This window comes from Melozone crissalis, unplaced genomic scaffold (assembly GCF_028551555.1).
Source record: "Melozone crissalis strain CALT ecotype California unplaced genomic scaffold, PUWL_Pcris_2 ptg000106l_1, whole genome shotgun sequence".
NCBI lineage: Eukaryota > Metazoa > Chordata > Aves > Passeriformes > Passerellidae > Melozone > Melozone crissalis.
Window position 1 is genome coordinate 1,633,600 of NW_026535883.1, and position 25,644 is coordinate 1,659,243.

The 25,644-nt window shown below is 48.5% G+C and overlaps 1 protein-coding gene across 2 annotated transcripts; it reads left to right on the forward strand.

The window, feature by feature from the left end:
• The first annotated feature begins 634 nt into the window (after nucleotides 1-634).
• Nucleotides 635-24,479, forward strand: GATA4 (GATA binding protein 4). Of its 2 annotated transcripts, none has more exons than XM_054291750.1 (6): nucleotides 635-1,163; nucleotides 19,666-19,835; nucleotides 22,553-22,678; nucleotides 23,197-23,284; nucleotides 23,549-23,694; nucleotides 24,297-24,479. In XM_054291750.1, exons 1-6 carry the CDS (start codon nucleotides 635-637, stop codon nucleotides 24,477-24,479), a joined length of 1,242 nt encoding a protein of 413 aa, XP_054147725.1. The 2 variants fall into 2 exon arrangements, with proteins under 2 accessions (XP_054147725.1, XP_054147726.1); XM_054291751.1 differs by having other exon boundaries at nucleotides 19,669-19,835.
• Nucleotides 24,480-25,644: the final 1,165 nt, after the last annotated feature.

Consider the following 25,644-nt stretch of genomic DNA (forward strand, 5'->3'; position numbering starts at 1 on the left):
GATCGTACCTGCGGGACAAAGGTTTTTGCTGCGGGCCAGAGGAGAGAGCATCGCTGTCTCTCACCTTCCCGCCTGTGTCCCCCTTCCTTTCACCTCCCCCCCTTCTCTAACCTCCTTATCTCCCCGCCCGGGGGGGTCCCGGCCCGGCCGCCGCCGCATCCCGCATCCCGCATCCCGGCAGCATCTCCCCCTGCTCCCCCGGGGGTGTTGGAAGGGGAGGGCGGGAGGGGAGGGAGGAGGAGACTGAGCGAGGGTTTTAAACAGCCCGGCCTGATGGTGGAGGGCGGGGGGGTGGGGGGGCGGGAGGTGATGGATGGAGCCCGCTGGGAGCAGCTAAATCCAGGCGGGAGCTAAATTTCCCCTCCGGAGGGACCCGGACTTCTTGCTCGGGGTCGGCAAGAGGCGGCGGGACCTGCTGAAGGTGGGGAAGGTGGGCGGTGGGGAAGAGAGAGGTGGGGAGGGGGGGTCGGAGGAGGAAAAAAATCGCATCGCTTGGTGGTGTTTTGGTTTTGGCTGGAAGGCTTGCGCGCCCACGCGGGACCGCTCCGGGGGAAAAAAAAGTGGAGCCGAGGGTTTTCCAGGCGCTCCCCATCGCTCTGGATCGCGGCTGGGCTTTGGGGAGGCCCCGCACGAGATGTACCAGAGCTTAGCCATGGCAGCCAACCCCGGGCCTCCGGCGTACGAGGGGGCAGGTGGCTTCATGCACAGCGCGGCCGCAGCGTCCCCCGTCTATGTGCCCACCACGAGGGTCACCTCCATGCTCCCCAGCCTGCCCTACCTGCAGAGCAGCGCCTCTTCCCAGCAAGGCAGCCCCGTCCACTCCAGCCACTCCATCTGGACTCAACCCGGAGCCGAAAGCGCCGCTTACAACCCTGGATCTTCTCACCCTCCCGTGTCACCTCGGTTCTCCTTCTCCACCAGCACCCCCATCCCGGCCACCTCTTCCCGGGAAGCGGCGGCGGCTTACAGCAGCTCCTTGAACCTTTCTGCTAACGGGAGGGAGCAGTACGGCAGGGGCTTCGGCAGCTCCTATTCCAGCCCCTACCCGGCCTACATGAGCCCCGACATGGCCACGACCTGGACTTCGTCGCCCTTTGACAGCCCCATGCTGCACAACCTGCAGAGCCGAGGGACGCCCGCGGCCGCCCGCCACGCCAACATCGGTGAGCACGGGGCTGGGAGATGGGAGGGGAGGTTTCACCCCGTTACCCCCCCAGATTTTGGGGCACGGACCCCTCTGTGCGTAGGTTTTGGTTTTTGGAGGGAGGAATTCGGAATATTTGGGGTTGTCGCTATCTGAGTGGCCTCTCTGTCTGGAAAACATCGGGGTCCTTATTCTTAATTATTCTGCAAAATCATTGTTCCAAAACATCCTCAAAGTTTCCAAAAAGTAAAGGAAATTTAGGGCAGGCCCGGAGCGGCAAGGAGTGATGGGGCGAGCTCTGGAGCGAGGGCCTGCTGGCTCCTCGAGTAGCTCAGAGGGGATTTAGGGGCTCTGATGGGGATAATTTGAATTATCCCCACGATGTTCCATGGACACGTAGGCAGCCCCTTCCTGCGCTGGCTTTAGGTGTTAAACTGGGAGCATTGAGAAAGCAAAGTTGGGTCCATGAATTCCAAATCTTCCCTTCGGGCTGTTTTAAGTTCTGGTCTTTTAAAAAATTCTTTTGGAAAGGTCGGGCTACAAAAAGGGAGAGCAGAGAGAAATTTAGAGCTGAGGTGGGAGAGATGATGGAGAAGGATTAAAAGAAATGCATCCACATTTATAATGGTGCTTTTCGGGGAACTCGGGCACATCTGAACAACGAAACCCTGGTATTTCTGAGTCTCTTTACCCCAAAAATCCTCACCCTGATCTCTCGTGCCCAGTCCAGTCTCGGATCCTTTCATTTCATTAAATTCCTCTGGTTCCTACAGCGAAGAATTGGTCCAAATGGCTTAAAATACTGCTTTTATATTTCGTGAGGTGGAAGAGGGGTAAAAGGAGAGAGAAATGCAGGCACATCTGTGCATGGTGGTTGCATAAACCCTTTTTTCCTTCCCGCCTCCTCTCCATGAAGGTATTCCTGTTGGCTTTGGGGTCGGGGTTAACAAAGAAAACACCTCAAATTTGTCTGCAGATCTATTTTACGATTGTGTTCTCTGACCTGAATTTTGGAGGGCGATTTTTCCATCGGGATTTGCGTTGTCTTTAGCATTATTTTAAGTTGTTAAAAGAAGGAAAGTTGGGCATCGGTGAAGGCTCGGCCTTGCCAACATCTTGTGCTTTTCTTTAGGTGCTAGAAAATTTCTCAACACGAGGAACAGAATAAGGATAAAATTTTAGCCAATCAGACGATTTTTTTTGGAAGCCGTGAGAAGGCAGATCGCAGAGAAAAAAATCAGGATTAATTAAAAAATCAAGTATTAATTGAATATCAGTAAGCACGTATGAATATTTGTATTTTACCATGGTGCCATCTCTTCCTTGGGGGGAGGAAAATAATCACCTTTTTTTGCGGTGATTTCAGAAGGGCTTTTAATAATAAAAATACCCTAAACCCAAAATAATGCAAATGAAGAATTGCAGTTGCAGAAACACCCATCAGCTTTTAAACGCAAGGGGATTTGGGGGTTTTGAGCGTGGTGGTTTTTGCTGCATTTTGGTGGCAAAAAAAAAAAAAAAGGTTTTTAAATAGCACTGGGAAGAACGGATGAGTTGAGCCAGTGCAGTAGATGGGTTTTAATGAAAAGGAAAAAGCCGAGACTCCACAGCCAGGTCCTGACTCGGGTGCCGGATTCTCGGCAGCGCGGCCGAATCCGCGGGATTCATTAGCACGGCGCTAATTACGCCTCTGCCTTGGATATGGAAAAGCGTTCGAATTTTAAAGCAAAAGTGCTTGGGTTTTGGTAAAAAATAAAACAAAATAAAATGAACTGCCTGAGAGCTGGTGAGTTTTAAAAGGATTTTTGGAAGGCAGCTCCTCCGGGAAGGAGTTTTAGGTCCAGCCCTGCCCCGTTCCCACTTCTCCCCCCCTGAGTCGGGACGCGGCCGCTGCCGGGTCCCTCCCTGAAGCCGAGCGATGCTTTGGGCATCGAGGGGGTTGAGTCAAGCATGTAGAGGCTGGCTGTGGGGTTCTGAGCTGGGAAATGGTTTTATTTTCATGATTTTAAGGGTAAAAAAACCCTGGAAAACTGAAGGCACTGAAAGATGTAGTGGAGGGGACATCGCTGTGGATTATTCCCATCACAGACACACGTTAATTCCACATCCGAGCCTGGTCAGCACCTGAGAAATCCCTGGAACGGTGGAGTTGACTCCTTCTTTGCCTTTTCTTAGGGCTAAAAGTAATTTTATTCTCTGCACAGCGAGGAATCTCAAGGTGGAAACGCAATCCTTTTAAATGTGTGAAATATAAATATTTTCAGCGCTCTGATTTTCTTTTTCACAGAAATAACCATCACCTTCGAGTAGCGCTAAATGCAGACCACCTCTGGGTGTCATTAAATTTTTAATTATTACGATTTTTTAAAAATAAAGATCAAGTATAGGCAGCTATAGCTGAATATGCAGACAGGAATTCCCTGTCTATATAATTAGGCATGACGTTTTCCTCCCTGTTTTATATAAATATATCTCTGTAACAATAAAGCAACACACAGGGAAAAGATTAGTGAAAACGTATTCGAAGAAAATAACACTAAAAGAAATACAAATCTTCTTGTTTTGCCCTAAATTGAGGAATTTTTGCCTGGGTTAAACCGTGGTATGAAGCACTGGGAAGGATGGGTAAAACGCACGGGCCCGTTTGGCAAACTTTCCCCGATGTGAGTTCAAAATGCCAAATTTGGGCTTTTCAGGGTAAGTCTGGTGACTGATTTCATTACCCTGAAGAGCAGGATCAGACCCTGTGGTCGCGGCAGTGAACTTGCCCCAGGCATTGCCTGGGATGGAGTTACTGCGAATTCCCGACTTAATGAGCCATGAAAAGGACCAGCCGCAGAATCCCCTCTCAAAAGACTTCCCCGCCAGCACCAAAAATCTCTTGAAATCGCTCCCAAAATTACCCTAGATGGGCATTTTGGCTCTTGCCCCTTCCCCGGGCGGAGGGGAGCGGGGATGGAGGGCGGCACGGGGCTCCGAGCGCATCCATCCCGCAGCTCCTCGCTGCCCCTGGATCTTTCGAGCCTGGGGAAGGACACTCCGATCCCAAATTTCATTTTGCTCACTGCGGGGATTTTACTTTCGCTGTGGCACCGCGGAGGAATTGCTGTGGTTGGGGGTAAATCGGGGTTGCGGGTATTCCTGGTGGGCGCTTTTTGGGTTTTTGGGTTGTTTTTTTTTTTGGCCAAATCGAAGTCAGGGCTCCTCAAACAGGCGCTGCTGGAACACAGCAGCAGCATCTGGGAAGATCAAAGCCTGGAGCAGACACTGGGTTGGAAAATGTCCTTTCTGCTGCTGGTGGGGGAGAGATTGGGAACCAGATCTTAAGCTTTCCCACAGGGACGCTAAGAGATCTGCCCTGTCGCATCCCGGCGCTGACATTTCCAGTGATTCATTGGCATTTGTTACAACCCTCTGCCCCTACAAGCAGCCCCTGACCTTCCCCACACACCCAGGGACAAGGTGCCTGGTCCCTGTGGGGTGGCAGGGGATGAGAGGGGAGTCCCAGCATCGTTCTGTCCCTGATCCTGGAGAGATGGGACCTTAGGATGCTAGGATGGGGCCATAGGACAGAGGGATGTGAGTGTAGGATGGCAGAAAAATATGTGGGACAGCGGGAAGGGGCTGTAGGACATCGGGATGGGGCTGTAAGACATCGGGAAGGGCTATTGTATATCGGGAAGGGGCTGTAGGATATCGGGAAGGGGCTGTAGGATATCGGGATGGGGCTGTAGGATATCGGGATGGGGCTGTAGGACATCGGGAAGGGGCTGTAGGACATCGGGAAGGGGCTGTAGGATATCGGGATGGGGCTGTAGGACATCGGGAAGGGGCTGTAGGACATCGGGAAGGGGCTGTAGGATATCGGGATGGGGCTGTAGGACATCGGGAAGGGGCTGTAGGACATCGGGAAGGACTGTAGGATACCGGGAAGGGGTTGTAGGACATCGGGATGGGGCTGGAGTATATCGGGATGGGGTTGTAGGACATCGGGATGGATCTGTAGGATATCGGGATGGGGATGTAGTATATCGGGAGGGGTTGTAGGACATCGGGGAGGGGCTGTTGGACTTGTCTGCCTTTTCCTGCATCCCCCGTTTCGCAAGCGGCCGCATTTCTCACCCCAGCCCCGCCGGCGGGGAAGGTTCGCCCAGGGCTTTGTTCCCCCCGTCCGGGTCTGAATCCACCTTCTGCTCTCCGTCCTAATTCAATTGTCACCCGTCAGTCTGGGATTTGGGATGAAACCCACAGAATGAGGGTTTCTAATCTCTGAGCAAGATCAAGCTTGAGCACACAAATGTTTATTCCCCTCTCCAAGCCCCCCCAAGCAGTAGAATTTAAATTTCAAATAAATCAGTGATAATAATAAAAATAACACCATCACGGGCACTCTGTCACCCCTATTAATAATTCAATTATTTACTTAAAATTGCACTATATTACCAAGTGCAGCTTATTTTGCACAGAACAGCCATGGGGTAGTATATAATATAAAAGCTCACAAATTTTTGTAGAGCAGTAAAACTTAAGGCAGTGGATGGTGGTGCTTAATCTAAGACTTTATTAAACCAGGATTAATTATTTTTCACCCATCCATATGCATTTCTTTATCCCTGTAACAATAACAGCAATATTTTTTTTTTTTTAAGAGACAACTTATATTTTTCTCTCTACATTTTTTTTGCCAGAAATTTTAAGGGAAAGAGGCGAAATTCTTGGAAACAGATGAGGGTATATTAGGCAGAGTATTCCAAAGGAAACCAGGCCCAATCCTGACACCTCTGTGCTCTTCTGATGATGGGAAACCCTTGGCTTGGCCGGCAGAAAGGGGCTCCCCAAAACTGGTTCTGCCAAATACAGAGGGGTATTTTGAAAGGGCAAACCATTTCTCTCTGAAAATTTAAGGATGTGTGGAAAAAACCACTGACAAAGCACCAAATATCAAATAGAATTCCAAACTGGGTGAAAAAGTGGCTTTTTATGTGCCTGAAGGTTGGCAGCCTGTTGTTTCTGAGGGACGATATTAAAATAAAGGTGCAATTTTAAAGAAAATTCAATTTTTAAAAGTTGATTATGTTATCCCAAAACCTTCAGAAATTTTGTTTCTCCTTCGTGCGGGGCTCTGGGCCGGAACTTTTGCTCCTTGAGTCCTGCGGAGCTTTGCAAGCATATGGAAAAAAAGGAATGCAAATATATCAACTTTGAGAGGTTTTATTCCCAAGTCTGCACACCAGCCTGATGTGTCCTTCCCTCCCTGCAATTTCCTTATTGGAAAGGAGGTGCAGAAATGGGATTTTCGGGGATCTCCCCCTGCTCGGTGACACTCCTGGGGATTCACAGGGCAAAGGAAGCTGAAATCTTGAGTTCTTCAAGGATTTTGCAACCGAACTGTAAAAAACTTCACAAAGAGCCTGCTTCCCCTTTGGGGCTCAAAACCAGGTGGGAATCTACCTCAAGAGGTCAGTCCATAGCCTTAGGAAAGAAAGTTTTGCTGATACTGGGAGGGAAAGGCAGAAATGCAGACTTTTGCTGCACCAGCCACACGTTTTGGGGACATGGGATCCCGAAAAATGTGATTACGCTGCCAAAACCCTTCCATTGTAATGGCCAGGTTGGGTTGTTACAGGTCTGAGTTCCTTTGGAGTGGGGAATGTGTGTAATTATGCCTGTGGGATTGCAAAAAGGGAGATGGGAATATCTGGAAATGCCAAATATTCACCTTGCCGGCGGTTCGGAATCCACGCTGCCGTCTGGCAGGAAGGTTTAAATTCGCCTTTGGTGTGCGAGTGTGAAACACTGCTTAAATAACCAGGGAAATAGGTGAGAATTTGTTCTGACCTGCCAAATTAACCCAAATTATAGAAGCAAATTTCATTATAAGGTTGGATTGAGGATTTTTTTTCATTTTAAGAAAAGCTGTCTTTCTCCTTCATGGCCCAGAACTCTTGCAGCTGTCTGCGATCACATCCCACATTATGGCAAAATATGAAAACTCCTCCTGCCTTTCCAAGGCTTCCCCACATCATCGGTCACGGTGACCAGGCCTGAGCTGTAAATACATCTGTAATGACAAATTAAACCCAATTATCTGCCAGGCCTGAGCACTGAGGTCTTCCCACACACGGGTGCTTGCACTTGCGTGACAGCGCTCGAAAATAACCCCAGCACCGTTGGCACGAGGGGCATTAAAGGCCCTTTTGAAAACGCCCATGTTTTCAAACCTACTCCAAAATATCAGGGTTTTTTCCATTTTTTTCCCGTTTCCCCCCTTTTTAATCCTTTTTTCCAGGAGCTCCTTGCTGCGGGGTGCGTTGAGTTTGCAGCATTCCCCGCGCTCTTGCACCTTTCTAAACGCTCGCAGCGCTCGGCGGCAATTTCTTTTTCAATACGATAAGCTCGGGCTGGATTTTCTCATCCCCCAAAAAAAGAACTGGCGGGTGCTGGGTGTGCTCCAAAAGAAGAGCCAGGCAGAGATTTTCCAAGTTGGATGCAGATCTGACCCCGTCGTCAGCGCTGAAATGTTTCAGCTTTGGGGTTTTGGCAAGACCTGGGTTTTAAAGCCAAATTTGGGGCAGCGTCAACTGGAAGTGAAAATAATTTTTTCTTTTCCAAGAAGTGCCCAGTGATTAATTTTTTTCTCAATTATTTGCTGGCACAGAGGGGTTTTTTTGCTTAATGAGGTGGATACCTAATTGTAGAATGAAGTCTTTGTTTGGGGGGAGCAAGTTGGGTATTTCCAATCTCTTTTTGCTTTCTCTGTCTTTTTAAGGCCAAACTTGCTCAGGTTTTAAGATCAGCCATCCCCTAAAAAACCAGAAAAAACAGTGACAAAATAAAAACAACCTCAAAATTACCCACATTCCTTGCTCAGAGCTGAAGCCATCCCTGAATTAAAGCACAGGGCATTTCACTGGGAGCTGGTGCAGGATCAGGCCCACGCAAATAGATTCTATAGGAAGAAACTCAGCCCACTGCAAATTACATGGGAATTTACATGTGTTCTCAGGGAGGTGAAACCCCAAAATCCAGTGGGACCTTCCTTTCTTTCCTGAGAAGTGGCGACTTCATTTATACGCTGCAGCATGAAGGAATTCAGGATGTTTTTTTAATTATTTTTAGTCACCCCTAAAGCTTGTGAGACCCTTATCGGAGCCAGCTGGGCTCGAACCACTCACACCAGACTTGAGAGCGACTCGGAAATTAATTTTATTTGCAAAAGAGGAAAAGAAATAACTCCTGGAAAGCCAAAAATTAATAATTTTTCCAGCAGAGGTGGGGCGAGGGCAGCCGGATGAGGGATCCCGCAGGGCTGATCTCCCGTCTCCACCAGGGACTGGTACTGGATTGCTTCTGAATCTGGGACGACAAAATCACTGCCTGGAAATGCTTCCTCCTAATCCCTGGGAATTAAGTTGGTGTCTGCTGGGGGAGCATTTCAGGAGAGGTCCCGTGGTGGGATGCTGCTCGCTGTTCCTGTTTGCCTTCCCAGAGCTCAGTCCTTTGCTGCTGGACAATGCTTCCAGCACGGTACATTTACAGGGACCTGGGATGGGGCTGGGTTCCCATTGCCATCAGACTCTCCCAAAAGGTTAAAACACAAATTTGGGGACAGAGCTGAAGCAGAGAGGGAGGATGAGGTCACGCCAGTCCCTCCAAGCAAGGTTTTGCCAATTCTTCCTGGAATTTCCACATGGAGCTCCCTGTGTTCATAATATTTAAGCAAATTCCAGGCTGTCCTCTGACCTCGAGGGCCTCCTTTGGCTCTGCAAACACCTCCAGACAGTTCAGGAGACATCTCCCTCTTGCTGGATTCCCAGCTGCCCACCCCTGGGTGTTGCCAGCCCTTGTGCTATGGTGCACCTCAATTTTCCTTCAAGCTCCAGCTTCCGGAGTCCTGTTATCATATGTTAGGCTCTGCTCTTTCAGAAAGGGAAAGAAAAGCTTTCCTGGGCAAGGGGGAGGCTGGAAAAAGCTGATTCCTTCATGCTGAAATCCTAGACGAGGCAAAAAAAAAAAAACAAAAAAGAAAACCCAATCTAATATTTATTATTCAAACTCCAATGACTTTCCAAGCCAGACTCTTGGATTTGCAAGCCAGGGAGCCACTATTATTCAACATCCAGGGCTCACAGTGCTGGAGCTGTAAAAAAAAAAAAAAAAAATCAGTGAGGCCCTGAGCCCCAGACATCAGGACTCCTCCAAATGACGTGTGGTCCCAGATGTCTGAGATTATTTTGGGAAGGGAGTGCTGGCCCCAGGGGCTGCCTGCCTGGGGGGCTGGCTGCTGGGAAGGACTCTGGGTTGGGACATGCCTGGGTGGTGTGGAGCACGAGAGGGGCAGCTGGCTTGGGGGTGGGATGTCTCTTCCTCACGCTCCTCTGGGCTGAGATGATGCTCTGGATGCTGGGTATGACTTCTCCCACGTTTCAGTCCTTCATTATTTTTCTGGGACAGATGAGTGACGCTGTAATTTATCCTGCCCCTCTGGACATGAAGATCTGGCCTTGAGGGTCTTTTCATTTCCCAAAATAAGTAGACCACAAGCAGGAGGGGGATTTCACCCTGTTCCCTTTGCCTCGAGCCAGGGAAGGGTCTCACTCTTGCCTGCTCTCCCCGAGCACTTCTATTCCCAAACCCACATCCCAGTCAGGCTCTGGCACCTCCCTCCACACAAATCAATAACAACGGGTGAGCAGGTTAATTATAATCACAGAATAAACGCCGCAGTCTCAAAGTTCACCCAACTCCAGCAGCATTTCAAAACGAGCGGACGGCGCCAAGAAACTTTCATTGATTCCTCTGGGGCAGGTGTGGGAGTTTGAACCTGTCCCCAGGCTGATCTTGATTCGAGGCTACTCAATTTTCCTCCTTATCTCGACTTTCGCCTATCTTATAATGCCTGTTATTTTAGATAAAAAGTCCAATCAATTGAGTTAGAAAAACTGCAAGTTATATGTGGCCCTGATAAGTTCGGTACCTGCCGTTTTATTGGCCTGGGCTGCGAAGTGACCTTTGCAGATGCTTTATCATCCCCTCCTCCCGCCCCGCTCGGGGGCTGAGTTGACTTAACATCCAGAATAACTAATAAAAGAGGAAAAGAGAAGGGCCAGGGGTTAGACAAACTCACTGTCCCCTCTAACGTGATGAGCCCTAGTAAACACCTTTTTGTTTGTCCCTGGCTGGAGTCCCACTGGGAGGCCGGGATCTGGCCTGGCTTGTGCTGGTGCAGCTCCTCTGAGTGGGATTTGTCAGTGGAACAGCTCTGAACTGGAGGCAGAACCTGTGTCTAAATCAGTGAAATTAGAACAAAACTGGGACAGGGGTTTGGAGTTTGAATGTGTCAGTATTGGTCAGTGCTGTCGTGCTCAGGGAGGGATTGTATATGTGGAGCAGTCCTACATATTCCATATATTCCTGCACATGGTATAGATGTGTTTTGTATTTATAAAGTGAGGTGTTTTAATATATCATATGTGTTTTACACATATAAAATTAGGGGTTTTTTAAATATACATGTGTGCATTTGGGCACATATATATAAATATATATTCGCACACTATTCTATATAGCTAAGTTCTACATGGTCACAGAATAATAATAATTTTAATAGCAAAACCAGAAAAAATTGATTGGAGATGATTCTTAACTTGCTACAGTGGCATTCTCAAGGACATCCCAGGCATCCCTGCCTATGGAAGAGGGTCTGGAATTAATGATGCTTAAGATCCTTTCCAACCCAGACCATTCTGTGATACTAGGACATGTTAGGTGTATATATACAAATATATTTGTTTATATATATGTATACCACATGCCCACAAATATAATAACAATAATACAATTGTATCATTGTATTTCTACAAGAAAGATTTTGCCTGTTTGCTTTAGATAAATGTCTATTCTTCTGATCTGGGGAAAAAAAAATACCCAAACACCACAAACTTGGGGTTTCTGGAGGTGTAGGACTGTAGAAATGCACTTTTTAAGATCCTGAGCAGGACAACCAACTCAGCAGTGGCTGAGGGCATGTGGATGAGGCTTTGGAATGCCCAAGGATGGATATTCCCTCATCTTCTAATGAAAACCCAACAGACCATAATCTTCAGTCACTGGTGAAGAATCATCTTGGGGTTGTCCTGTGCAGAGGCAGGGGTTGGACTCAATGTTCCCTGTGGATCCCTTCTAGCTCAGGACATTCTGTGATTCTGTGGTAATTGTTAGACCCTGGCATGGTCCGAGCACAGACCATCTCAGCCTGAGCCCAGCCTCTCCTGGTGCAGTTCCTGGGAGGAAGTTTGGGTGTGATTGGGGTCTCAGAACATTTGAACGTGGCCAGACTGCTGGCTGGGCTTAGGGTCAGGCTTCCAAACCTCCCCAGTGGCTGGCTCTGGCTCACTGGTTACCCTGCAGCCATAAGGCAATTCCCATGGCTCAGCCACAGAGCAGCAGCTTGGCAGGACTCCACAGCACACCTGCTTGTGGTCCCCTGTGGGGACACCAAGAACGGCTGCACATGATCCATTACCTGTTCCCAACTCAGAGACAGGAGGGATCATGGCACTGCAAATCCCAAGTTTTTCTGATCCTCTTCATTTTTTCCCCACTGTCCCTTCCCTGAGGCTATCAAAGAAGAGTCTCAATGGGCACATCCACTTGGAGATGGGCCAGATTTCAAGGAGGGCAAGGCTGTGGCTCTTTTTCCTTTGTCAAAAGAGAGAAAGACCATTTCCAGGTGCCTCCTGCCAAGCAGACTCCAGGCTGAGGCTGACCCCATCTTCCCCATTCCCTGGGCTCTCCATGCTAATCTGAGATTTGTTAAAAAATATTTGGACAGTCGATAAGCGGAGGAATCTTCTGTTTATCAGAGGAGCCTCAGATATTTACAAGTGTAAGAACTGCAAGGAGGAGTAAGGAAGGGGAGGTCACCTTGGTGGGTGGGAGTTCACTCAGGCACAACTTGACAGTCAGCAGAAGCTGCTGTTGGACACCAGGTTGGTCTCTAAAAGGTGGCCAAGAGGCTCCCACCAAAAGACCCTCAGGGATGTCTGCATTCCTGTCTCCTTCAGAGCAGGCTGTGCACCTTTGGGATGTGGGACATGGTCCTTCAGTGTGTGTGTGGACTGTCTCTCCACTCTGTGATAACCATGAGGCTGGATGGTTTGGGCTCTGGCGGTTTTTGTGTGCTGAAGAGCTGTCACTGCTTTTCCAAGCAACTAGGTTGGCCATACCCCCAGCTTCTGCCCCTTCCCAAAGTAGTGTTTAGATCTGATCTAGAGGAAACCAGCTTGTTTCCACCCACCCTTCTTCCATCCATTTCTTTTCTCCAGCTTTTGAAAGCTGTCCTCTGCCCCCCTCCAGTGTCACTCCTTGTCACAGGGAAAGGACAGCGTCACCACGAGATGAAAAGCCTTGCTCAAGGGCATCCTAATGCAGAGCCAAGACTCAGCTCCAAGCCAGGCCCAGAATTTGCCCAACCTTCCCATCATGGCCCTCCTGCACATGATCTCAGCTGGTCCTTTGGCTGCTTCCACCTCCACCGTCCTTCAAAGCGCAGAAAACATATCCATGAAGGAAAAGGAGTATTCCTGGCTGCTGGCAATGGTGTGTGCCACAGACCTTGGCTTGCTGCAGGCAGAGCAGGGAGTGCTGCAGGGGAGGGACACAATGTTCCCTTTGCCTTGACGTGAAACATTTGGCCTGGGAAGGGTTGCACGGGAAATGTCTCGCCGTGGTGTTTCACAAAGCTGGGGAAAAAGCAGATTTTTTTGCCTTCTGGAAAGCCAGACTGTACGGTGAATGTTTCCTCAGTAATAAGTAGGGTCTTTATGTTTTCAGAGGGAAAAGTGTTTGGCCCAGGCAGCTAACTGGGTACACAGTTACCATTTTCTCCACCACAGATGTGGCAGATAAACCCTAAAACTTTCTGGGATGGCACCAAGCCATTTCTGTGAGGCTGCACAATGATGCTTTTTGCTCGAAAGCATGTTTCTGTCTAAGTGTGGGGAATTTACCTGGTTCCCCACTTCCTGCAGATCCTCAATCACATGGGTGATGCCTTCTCTTAACCCAGACCAGGGGAGAGCAGGGAGCCACATTCCCACAGCTCCCAGCCCAGAGATGGGCACTGCTCAGACAGGCACTGTCCTGCTCTCCCTGTGTTTAGATCCCATTAATCTCTAAAGCCCTGGGTGAATTTCCCCCAAATTCTGCCTGAGAGGAAACAGGAAGAGAAGAGGAAGCAGAGAGGGAAAAGCCAATGAGCAAAACCTGTTTTTATAGAAACACCCTTGGCTCCATCAGCTCCATCCTCACTTTCTGATCCCAGGCTGTGTGCCAAGGTGGTGATGTCCCCATGGACGAAGGAAAGGCTCAATTACAGCTTTCCTTTGGCTACAGAGCTCCCCCATGCATAAATCTGGGCATTTAAAATTTGCCCTGTCACTCCCTGGCCATTCCCCTTTTGTTTCTTCTCATTTTTTCTCCTTCTCTGCCCCAGTCCTGGACCAACGAGCCCTTTTAGCTGGGATGTGATCTGACCAGAAACTTTTTGGTGGGTTTTTCCCCTTGAAACTTCCACTTCTGGAATCACGCAATTCATGGAAAATCTCAACCCATCCCAAAGAAAAAGAATATGTGACTTTCAGCTCCTCTAGCTGCAGCAAAGCTCTGGTTTAAAGGACCCCAAAAGGCTGGAAGGATTTCCAAACTGCCACTTTTTAATGGGAACAATTTTGGGATTTGGGACAGAGTGGCTGGGGATGGTAAATCCTGTATCTCCTGGCATGCTGTTGTGGCTGTCCCTTGAAGCAGAAGGTGAGGGTGTCCTGGGTGGGATTCCAGGGTGTCCATGTCCTTTGCCTCAGCTGCGAGTGCCCCCGAGAGTCCATTTGGGGTTTGTGTATACACAGGATCGTGGCTCTCACCTCTTATCATAACAAATTGTTTTAGGAAACTGCTTCTCTGCTGGGAAAACTGCTCTCAGGCTGTGTTTAGAGCCTCTAAGTGGCCTGGCTGTGTTTGAAGGACAGTTCCTCCTTTGCTGAGTTGCTTCATTGGGTTGAGGAGACACTTCTGCAGGGGGAACTGTTGATATCAAATATCTCTCCAGCTGTAAACAAAACTCCAGTGCTATATTAATGGAAGTCTCTTTCCATCCAGAGAGGGTGAAAGCAGGAGGGGGTAGGAGGGAAGTAGAAGACAACCTTGTTGTTTCTCATGCAGGAGGGTCTGATCCCAAACCAGGGTAGGGAGGGCTCTTTGTCCCTTTCCAAAGGATAATTTGGGAAGAGAAATTCATAATTTGGATGCTGGCTCTGAACTGAAGGATTCAAAATCCTTCCTTTTTCTCTTATTATTCCTTAGGTTCCTGATCCATCAGGTTTATGCATTCAAGATGATCTCCCCTGTGCAAAGAGATTTAATCACAGAATCACAGAATGGTTTGGGTTGGAAGGGACATTAAAGCTCATCCAGTCCCACCCCCTGCCATGGGCAGGGATACCTTCCACTGTCCCAGTTGCTCCAAGCCCCATCCAGCCTGGCCTGGACCACTTCCAGGGATGGGTTCCTAAAGAAAGCCCAAAGTTCTGGACTCAGGCATGGACGTAGTGCTAGGCTGGCAGAGTTGGGGTTTGCAAAGATGGTAGGAAAAAGTCAAGCCACGCTGCAGGCTCAAGCCTTGGGTTGAGTTGCACGTGGATATCTGGTTCTCCTGCTTGGGAAGACAAAATTCCTGAGACTTTTGGTAAGCCAGAGGTGCTGGAGGTGTGGGCTGGCAGGAACAGCTCCAATCTGCTTTTTTGATGACCTCAGCATTGTCCATACAGGCTGATCTCAGTGGATGTGAAGGATCCCTCCCAACGACCAAGTGTCAAGAAGGGCCACATCCAAGAATTCTTTTTTTTCCCTACCAGACCCCTGTGTCCCACTCAGGAGTCACTCCTGGCTCCCTGGGGACTGGATATCCCATTGTGGAAAGTATTTCTGACATGAGCATACTCAAGGCCTCACCCAAGATTAGCAGCCTGTTGTGCAACACACAAATGACATTTCCTGCCCTGGGGACCTTGCAGTGCTCATAAACAGTAGATGTGAGGGGAAAAAAAATCTCAATTTACACAGCAAGTTGATGACCAGGATAGGGATGGGACGCAATCCATTCTCTCCACTGGTCATTCAGTGAGATTTCATGATCTGCTTTCATGTGAGAAGCTCCTTCATTGACTAAAGGCAGGGTTTTATGAAGAATTAAGCAGAAGGCCATCAGGATTAGCCAACACCAGGGACCCAGCCCATAAAAAGGACTGAATGATCCCAAGATACAAGATAAGGGCTTGGCAAAGGCACGTGGGGAAGCTGAACACTCAAAGAGGAAGATGAGGACACTCAGCACACATGAGGCTCCTTCTCAGCCTGATCAGCAAATCCTTCCCTCAACCCTGTCCCAGTGCTGGCTGTACCTGGCTTTGGGAGGGGGAGTAAATCTTTCCAGCAGAAAGGCCATTCCAGAGGTCACCGGATGGACCCATAAATCTCCATTATCAGGCAGCGGCTCCTGTGCCACAGAACGGAAATTATTGCCCTGAGTGTGACTGGGGGAGCCTTTCCTTCCCCCCTCATTGTTCAGGGCCCTCCGGGAGCTGCTCGGGCCATTTGCTGCCTGAATAAACGTTTCCTTTCCCGGCTGCAAAGTACAAGGAATAAGTGTCAGGGGATCTCATAATGCCAGGATTTAGAGCTCCAGCCCCAAGCCAGAAGCCAAGGAAACACTTTGCTGCTTTTTCCTGGGGAGTCTCCTTAATCCCCATTATTAATAACAGTGACAAATTAAACAATTAGTGCATTTGAAGCCCAGTGACCTCCATGCCCAATTTAGCTCAGTCTGATTGGAGATCCCAGCTCCTGTGGGCTCTGAGCCCTGGGAACATTTTGGTTTCCTGGGTCCTGAACACCCACCCACATCAAACTGCACAAGCTGCAGGTCTTCAGGTGACCCTTTCTCATTATTTTGTAGATCTTCAGGATTCTACAGAGCAGGGGGGACGTGTGGCCAGAATGACAGCTCAGAAAACTCCCCGTGGCAACTTCATTCTGGAGTTCACTGATGCTATGAATATATATATAATTGTATATATACAAAATAACAATTATAAAAATATAATTTCCTCTAGAAAGACATCTAGTCCCTTGTTTCCCACTTCCTTAGGGCCCAAACACCTTTTGTTCAATAAATGACACGCACCAATCCCATATCATCATCTCTAAACCAACTTACAGCAGTGCTCAAGACACCTCCTGTGCCATCCCAAAGCATTCTTTGAGGCAGGTGAGGATATCTCTCCTCCAGGTGATATCTCTCGAGGTCAAGGAGCTCTCCAGGATGCAGGAATATTTTTAATGAGGCTGCACTTGGCGGGTGTCATCTGACTCAGCACTGGGTGGTGCCCAGAGGGGACACACCCATCTGATAGGGGCTGTGATTAGGGAGAGCCGCCCATTGCTGGAGCCTCGGTGTCCCCTGGGAACAAAGTCTGTCCCTTCCCTGATTCCAACACCAATGATTCCTGTTTATGAACCTCCACAAGGATCACCTTTGCCTGCAGCTGAGAGGGGAAAGTCTCACAAATGTTATTGCCACGGAAGCAGAAGGGGACTTATGGAAACTTCAACCAATGAAAGTTTGGATGGGGCTTGGAGCAAGCTGGGATATTTCAAAGTGTTCCTGCCCATGGCAGGAGGCTGGAATGAGATGGGCTTTAAAGTCTCTTCCTACCTAAATCATTCTGTGATTTTTTGGAAGTCCCTTGAGATAGATGTTCCAGTCCAAATCCCAAGGAAACTGGGGAAAAACCCCAAAACCCAACCAAAGAAATAGGAAGAATATCAGTCAAATGCAGAAGGGAAAAGAGAGCAGGTCTCCAGGCAGGTATGCACTGGTGTTTTGGATGTTGATGAGAAAACAACACTGAAAATATCGTGGCATTGGAGCTGGGTGTCCCCCTCTTGGGAAATAACACAACTTTTGGCAATAAATTATTTATTGCCAGCAGATAGGAGACTTACATTTTTCTAAAAGCAGAAATAAATCCATACTTGACATTTTTTTGAGGGACCTTCTTATTAAGAACTAGTCCAATTCTTAACATTTCCAAGGGACTGTTAGGAATTCTCTTCTTTGTCTTTTAATAAAAACTTTTATATTTTGGTTTCCTGGTGGAAAAATTTCCAAGAAAGACTGTATTTTGTAATTAGTCACAGGCACAACTCAAATCACTCAAGTTTTAACTGTTACCTTTTTGATTACCTCTGCTCTGCTAAATTCTCCCTGGATTATGTCCACAACTCTGTACTGAATTATTTTCGAAGAAGAATGCATTTTTTACAGGAAAAATTTACTGCAAAAATACTTTGGCTTTTTCTTTGGAAAATTATAATCAAAAACCTCAACAACTTCTAAGATGAAAAAAAAAAAAAGTGAAATGTTTTCCTTTCTTGAGATTTTTCAAGGAAATGAGTTCTTTCCTGACCAGCTGTTCCAATCCCTTCTCTTTTCAAAGGAAGTTTATTTGATCTAGATTTTGGCTGTGACTCAATTGTCATTTTAAGGGTGAAAGTGAGGGTTATGGCATCACTGAATCCATGTGGACAAAAATCACCTGGAGGGATTCCCATCTTCTTGAAACCACCAGAATTGCCCCAGGGTAGTGAGATTTTCCCAAACTGCTGGGAAGATACTGGATTCCTGCTTTTCTGGATCCAGAGCTGCTTAGGTACAATAAATTACTGCTCTCTACCATTTCCCCATGGGCACATGGTGTAATCTCCTGCCATTTTTAGCCAGATTTCCTAGGGAGAATTAAGCTCACGTGAATATTTGTCTCTGCTAACTGGCGCCACTTCATTAATTTTTTTTTGTCCTTTGGCTGCTTCACAGTTATGCAGTTTCCTGCAGATTTTCCAAAAATAGTCTGGGGAAAAGAGAAAATAAGGCCACGTCTGAACATAACCCTTGCTAGACATCAGAGAATCCACATGGGACTGAGGCACAACTCAGCCAGAAGCCAAATTTTGTTGGTTTGCTCCTTGGGGAGCAATTGTCTTCCAGCAGGAAGCTGAGATTTTTGTGTAAAAAGCAGGTGGACAAAAAATACAGTGAAGTTCTTGGTTTCTGGAAGGGTTTGCATGGAACGGGGAGGGAGCAGTGTCTTTCCAAAGGATGATGATGCAGTTGAGCTGTGTTGTGCTGACCTTTGAGCCTCCTGGTCCTGTCACAGCCAGAGGGACTGGACTGGCCCAGCCCAGTGCAGAATGACAGAATGGTTTGGGTTGGAAGGGACCTTAGAGTTCATCTCATTCCACACCCCCTGCCATGGGCAGAGACACTTTCCACCATCCCAGGTTGCTCCAAGCCCTGTCCCCCCTGGTGTTGGACACTTCCAGGGATGGAACAGCCACAGTTTCTCTGTGAAACCTGCACCAGGGACTCCCCACCCTCACAGGGAAGAATTTCTTCCTAACATCTGACCTAACCCTGCCCTCTGTCAGTTTAAATGCATTCCCCCTTCTCCTATCACCCCATGCCCAGTTGTCCCTCAAATCCCAGCTACAGCCAAGCCCCAATGAAGGATGTACCAGGAATGCAGTGGGTGAATGCAGCAAGTCCTGGAGTGTGGCATCAAACACAATACAGAGTTCTATCAAAAGCTGAGCCTCTAACACACATAAATTCCCAACAATCCCTGTTAGCTGTTAGCCTGAGCTGGGGTTTGAATCCCAGAACCATGGAATAATTTGGGTTGGAAGGGACCTTAAAGACCATCCATTTCCAACCCCCTTCCATGGGCAGGGAACCTTCAAGTTGCACATGAAGGTTCACATCTACATCCACTCCTTCAAGTTGTGGATTCCTGCACCTCAGGAGACGTTTTCTGTGCAGAGAATGGGGTGAAGGCACACGAACCTCCCCTTGGCTCTCGGCAGCCATTCCCCCCAGCAGAGGGGCTGGGTGAGGAGCATTCCCATGGGGACCAGGGCACATGGAATAGTTTTCTGAGGTGCAGCTGCCTGAGCTCTGGGCAGGTCTGCTCTGTGGGGTTTGTGGCTATCCACGGTCTCAGGAATCTGCCTTGATTGTAACCAGGGTTGCTCACCTGCCCCGATCTGCTTGCCCTGGCTATGGCCAATCTTGAAAATTGGATAACATCAGAGCAGAAGGGAAAATTGATAATATCAGAGCTTCCTGGTATCTGTGTCCCAGCACATCCCTGCTGCCACAGAAGTCCTGAAGCCATGGCAAGGAAAGGAGTCCCTCTTCCCAATAATCCCAGGGGGGCTTCCTTGGGAAAGAAAGAGCTGTTTCTTGCAAAAGATTTCTATAAAATCTATTTCTTGCAACCTATAAAATCTGAACATTTGTGATTTCTTGAAATATCTGTTCTGGGCTTAACTGAGAAGCAGAGCAGCAATTACAGGTACAGCCACCTAATTAACGAAGTCTTTTCCCTTCTCTCCCATCCTGGCAGCAGAATTTTTTGATGATTATTCCGAGGGGCGAGAATGTGTCAACTGTGGGGCCATGTCCACGCCGCTGTGGAGGAGGGACGGCACGGGGCACTACCTCTGCAACGCCTGCGGGCTCTACCACAAGATGAACGGCATCAACCGGCCCCTGTTCAAACCCCAGAGGAGGCTGGTAAGTCCAGATCACACCTGTGGGAGGAGGAGGCACAGAAATCTCAGCCAGCTGGAGATGCCAGGGGTGTTTCGACTCCCATCTGCCCAGCTGAGGTCCAGACTTTCAAAACAGATTTTCTCATGCTTGGGATACTCCAAGCCCTGCTACTGCCCAGAGCAGTTCTCCAGACACTCAGGCAGGCGGTGGAAGGGGCTGTAGGACACAGGGTGATTTGGGGATATCTGGAGGAATGGCAACTCTTTCCAGTTCCAGAACAGTATCCACAGGGATCCCTCGTCACTGCTGGGTGAGCCCCTCACTTCATGGTGACTTTTCTGGATTTCTATTTTGGATACTCTGCTCCCATATCTGTTGTATGAGGTGAAGCCCCCATTGTAGGGCAGGTCAGGGCATCCCAATGCCTCTGGGGTCAGGGTGGGGTGTGCACAAGGCACCTGGGGGACAGGAACAGGATTGTTCAGCCTGAAAAACAGAAAGCTTTGGGTTGACCTTATTGCAGCTTTCCTGAAGGAAGCCTATAGGAAAGATGGAGAGACACCATTTACAAGGATGACAGGACAACAGGGAATGGTTTCAAACAGACAGAGTAGGCTTGAATGGGATATTAGGAAGAAATTCCTCCCTGTAAGGGTGCTGAGACCCTGGCACAGGTTGTCCAGAGAAGCTGTGGCTGCCTCTGGATCCCTGGAATTGCCCAAGGCAAGTTTGGATGGGGCTTGGAGCAACCTAGGATAGTGGAAGGTGTCCCAGCCCATGGCAGGGGGTGGAACTTGATCTTTAAGGTCCCTCCCTACCCAAACCACTCCATGATTCTGTGGGCTCAGTTGATATTCTGCTGCTCCATGCATGTTTTGGTGAGGGGTTTTGGGAAAGTCTCTGTATCCCCAGTGACATGAGTCCATCACAACAGGCTGAGAAGTTTGGGACAGTTCAGCCTGGAGAAGAGAAGGTCTTGTGGAGACCTCACAGCCCCCTCCAGTACCTGAAGGGTCCTACAGGGAATCTGTGACTCTTCATCAGGAACTGGAGTAACAGGAAAGAAGCAATGGGTACAACTTTAAAGAGGGGAAATTTAGGTTTGGTATTAGGAAGAATTTTTCTCTGTGAGGGTGGTGAGACTCTGGAATAGGTTACCCAGGGAAGCTGTGGATGCTCCAACCCTGAGAGTGTTCAAAGCCATGCTGGATAAGGCCTTGAGCAACCTGGTATAGTGAAAGTGTCCCTGCCCATGGCAGGGGAGTGGGGCTAGATGAGCTTTAAGATCCCTTCTACCCCCTTAAAATTCTATGATTCCACAACATTCTATGATACCTTAACATTCTCTGATCATGAACCCAAGCTAAAAGCAGCCACCGGAAAGCCAGATTTCCACACTCCTTGTTTTCCACGAGGCTCCATCCCCACACCGCCCTTTGTAACCCTGTCTGTGCCCAAACCCAGGCGTCCCCCGAGAGTGACAAAGTGACACGGGCAGGCTGAGCGCTGCCAGCAGCCACGGGCACCGAGCGCCCTCTTGTGAAACGCCTTTCCGGAGTCCCAATGATCCAGGCAGGATCTCACCCGGCACCCAGGACCTTCCCTCTCTCATTTACTGGCCTCTAAGGCCTGAGCTTTGAAGGATGATGGCAAAAGTCAGGCAGATGTGGACGATGTGGCTTTTCCTTCCTCCACCTCCCACTGTTTCTCAGCTCTAAACTTGTATTTTATATGGCCTCAAGCCCGGTGCTTTCTCCTGTTGCCTTCTGAGCCTGACTAAACCAGTTCACCCAGAAAAGGAACTTTGGGTCTGCTCCCTAATTCATTAGTGAGACTTCCTATTAATTATCCCTCTTTATCAAGAGGAAGAAAACACTGCTGGAAGCTTCTCTTTTTTTATCTTCCCCTTGAGCTCTATAAACAACATAGCACAAAGCCAGCAAGGAATATGGAACATTTATGGAATTGATCACATTTTCTTGGGATAGCCACGATGCCTGTAAGGGCTTGGGAGCTGGAAAAGGCGGGATGGTCTGAGATCCAGACACCTTAGGGTAGGTGGGTGCATGTGCAGGGAGTCTCTAAGCTGCCACTGGAGCTGCTGGAGATCTGGGGCTCTGTTCAGGTGATGTGGGATTCTGGACAAAGGAGGCTCAGGGGGGACCTTCTGGCCCTCCACAAGTCCCTGACAGGAGGGGGCAGCCAGGTGGGAGCTGGGCTCTGCTGCCAGGAACAGGGACAGGATGAGAGGAGAGAACCTCAGGCTGTGCCAGGAGAGGTTTACTGTGGACATCCAGAAGAATTTCCTCACTGAAACAGTGGTCAGGCATCGGCTGGAGCTGCCTAGGGAGGTGCTGGAGTCCCCATCCCTGGAGGTGTCCAAGGAACAACTGGATGTGGCCCTCAGTGCCCTGGGCAGGGTGACAGGGTGGTGATCAGTCACAGGTTGGACTCGATGGTCTTGGAGGTCTTTTCCAATGATTCTATTTCATGTCTCTGGTGGCACCTGAGATGGCCTAGGATAGCTGAGACCTCCTGGAGTCAGTGGAAAGGCAAGAGGGGCAGAAAGATGCAGTTGGACAATTGCAAAGGGGCAAAAAGATAAAAAGCCGGAAAAATACGAGAGGCAAGAGGAGAGGGAACCCTGAGGCGTGGTGGAGCGAGCTGGTTGGGATGTGGGGTGCAGCTGGTGAGGGCACTGCAGGGCTCACTGTTTCCTTGTTCTGTTGTCCCCACAGTCAGCATCCCGCCGTGTTGGGCTCTCCTGTGCCAACTGCCACACGACGACCACCACGCTGTGGCGCAGGAACGCCGAGGGGGAGCCCGTCTGCAACGCCTGCGGGCTCTACATGAAGCTCCACGGGGTAAATCCTGGCTGTGGGAGGCTGCTCGTGGCACCAGGCTGGGGGCTGGGTTCTTTACATAGCTCTGTGCTCTCCTGGAGCTGCTTTTCCTGCTGTCCTTTTGGGTTTAGTCCCCCTCAAGGTCACGTTGTGTTTATTCTTGCAAGGGGGTGTACATGCTGGGCACTTCTCACTTACTAATTAGGTCGCCTTTGCAAATAAGTCTTAAAATCTAATGAAACAAGGCCCGGATTCTTCCCACATAAATTTAGGCATTTTAGTAAAAGAGCCAAGTCAGAAGCACAAACACATGAGCTGTAGTTCCCTTCTGGCCCTAAAACACTCAATACCATGGTGTGATCTTCTTATTCCCATTTGGATGCACATCTTTAATCTCCCTTGACCAGGGAATTTGGGCTCCTTTTTGTTGTTGCTTTCAATTAAACCAGCTGGACCACAAGTTAGAACTGGAATCATGTTCTCTTAGATGACCTTAAGGACATTCAGAAAACAATGTGCTTTTTTATTTGGACTCACAGGTCCCAAGGCCTTTAGCCATGAGAAAAGAGGGAATTCAGACGAGGAAACGCAAGCCTAAGAACCTTAACAAAACAAAGGCACCAGCAGGTAAGTATTGAATGAAGAAATTTATTTTATTATTTGTATTTGTGTGTGCACTTGTATTTCTAACCACAGTGCCCTCAAATTAGAGAGATCCAATGATAAAACAGGCGAATTTTTAAAAAATGGGAGATGTCTAAATACCTGAATACCCTTCCAACTATTTTAAAATTCATTTTTACCACACTCACTTCTACCCAGAAGTGAGCACAACTCTGTGCTTGAAAGCTCTTTGGAAAGAGCCTGTTTTACCCTCTGGTTTTACCCCAGGCCCATCCAGCAGCGAGAGTCTTACCCCGACCACCAGCTCCACCAGCAGCAGCAGCAGCAGCACCACGACCACCGAGGAAATGCGCCCCATCAAAACAGAACCTGGGCTGTCATCTCACTATGGGCACCCCAGCCCTGTTTCTCAGGTACTGAGGGGAGATGTTAGCAGTGGGAAAAAAAATAAAAAGGGAAATAGGGTGGTAGACATGGGGAGAACATCCTCATAACTTTACTTAGGTTGTTAAGCACCTGAAGGGAGGCTGCAGGAAAAGATGGAGAGAGACTATTTACAAGGGATGGAGTGATGGGACAAAGGGGAATGGCTTCAAACTGAAAGAGAGAGGTTTAGATTGGATATTGGGAAGCAATTCTTCCTTGTGAGGTGGTGAGGCCCTGGCACAGGTTACCCAGAGAAACTGTGGGTGTCCCATCCCTGGAAGTGTCCAAGGTCAGGCTGGACAGGAGCAATCTGGGATGGTGGAAGGTGTCCCTGCCTATGGCAAGGGTGGGAAGGAGATGATCATTAAGGTCTCTTCAAACCCTAACCATTCTGCGTTTCTAGAACTAGAAAGAAAGGGAGACAGGAGGGAAGAGCCTGCCCAAAGTATCCCACATAGGGTGCAGCAAATCTCCAGCCCTGCAGTAAATCCAGACACATTTTTTACAACAGCACCAGCCCACACTAAATGGATTTACATGGTCCTCTAAGGTTTGAAGCTTTTTTCACTGCATTCTCTTTTTTCCACAGGCATTCTCAGTCTCTGCCATGTCCGGACATGGATCATCCATTCACCCTGCGATCTCAGCTCTGAAGCTTTCCCCCCAGGCTTACCAGTCAGCCATGAGCCAGTCTCCCCAAACCAGCTCCAAACAGGACTCCTGGAACAGCCTGGTGCTGGCTGAGAACCACGGGGACATCATAACTGCATAACCTGGCCCTTTTCCTATGAACTCCAGGCTGATCTGCTTGAAAGATGAAGAAGATGCCACGTAATCATCAAGTCAATGTTGTCTCCACCTCCCCTGCTCTCCTGTCTTCTCTCCCCTTGTGAGATGTTCCAGCAAAGAGGTAAAGAGAACTTATCCAAGGTGTAAGGGAGCTCTTATGAAATGAACAGAGAAGACTCAAATCTCAGAGTAACTCAAGGATTTGAAGCCTTTTTTCCCCACTTTAAATGAGCCTCTCTATTTGACTGTCACCACTTACTATGAAACAGCCAGAAATAGAGATGGACACAGTTCTTGAGTTTTATTTAACAATATCTGGCATTTTAAGACTCAGACAGTGGTGGAACAGAGACACTTCTTCTGCCACCACCCATTCTTTTCATGACAGAAGAAAATGCCACTGTGTTCTCATGACCCAAAATTCAGTGATCTTCCACCAAATGGAGCCAGTTCCAGGACAGTTTGCTGAACAGACTTCACTAGAGATTCTTTAGTGGCTTTAGTGGACTTGATATGATGTAGGGCAGAGAAAAAAAAGAGACATCCCCCTTCCTCCTCAGCTCACACATGTAGAGCATTGTCTTCATTTTTCTAGATGGTCTGGAAAGCTCATGAATGTCCGTATTTAATAGTAACTCCTTTCCTATTTATCTCTACAAAATCATGGGACTGTTTCCAAAAGGTTGTTGGCTGAGCCTGGAGTAGGTCTGCCCAAAGTCAAAGGAGGATTTTGGAAGAAGGAACCTTCTGGAAGAAGGTAGATGAGACCCATGCTGGTCATCAAATCCTGGAGGAAATGGCTGGGCTCTTCCCTGATGGATAGCGACATGCCAGGTTTAGAGATGATTCAAGAGCACAGCAAGTGAAAGATGCTCTTCTAACGCTGCTGGGCCACTGCTTTTCAGACAGATAATTTAATTATTTTGCCTATTTTTATGTTGGTTTGGATGCCACTGATGAAATCTGACTGTCACTTATTTTTGGCTGTACTGTGAGTGCCCACTTTCCCCCTAACAGCTGGCTCGTGACCATTTCCCACATCTAATCCTTTAGGATTTCACTTTTTGCAACAAGCAGTGGCTTCAGCCCCTACAGGAGGTGGCAGGGGCTGTTTTCCTTATCAAGCATGTGCACAGACTTGCTTGCCT

Coding starts and splice junctions, on each gene's coding strand:
- GATA4 (XM_054291750.1), top strand. CDS start 635: ATGTACCAGAGCTTAGCCATGGCAGCCAACCCCGGGCCTCCGGCGTAC. Junction 1,164..19,665: donor CGCCCGCCACGCCAACATCG/GTGAGCACGGGG, acceptor CCATCCTGGCAG/CAGAATTTTTTGATGATTAT. Junction 23,695..24,296: donor ACCCCAGCCCTGTTTCTCAG/GTACTGAGGGGA, acceptor TTTTTTCCACAG/GCATTCTCAGTCTCTGCCAT.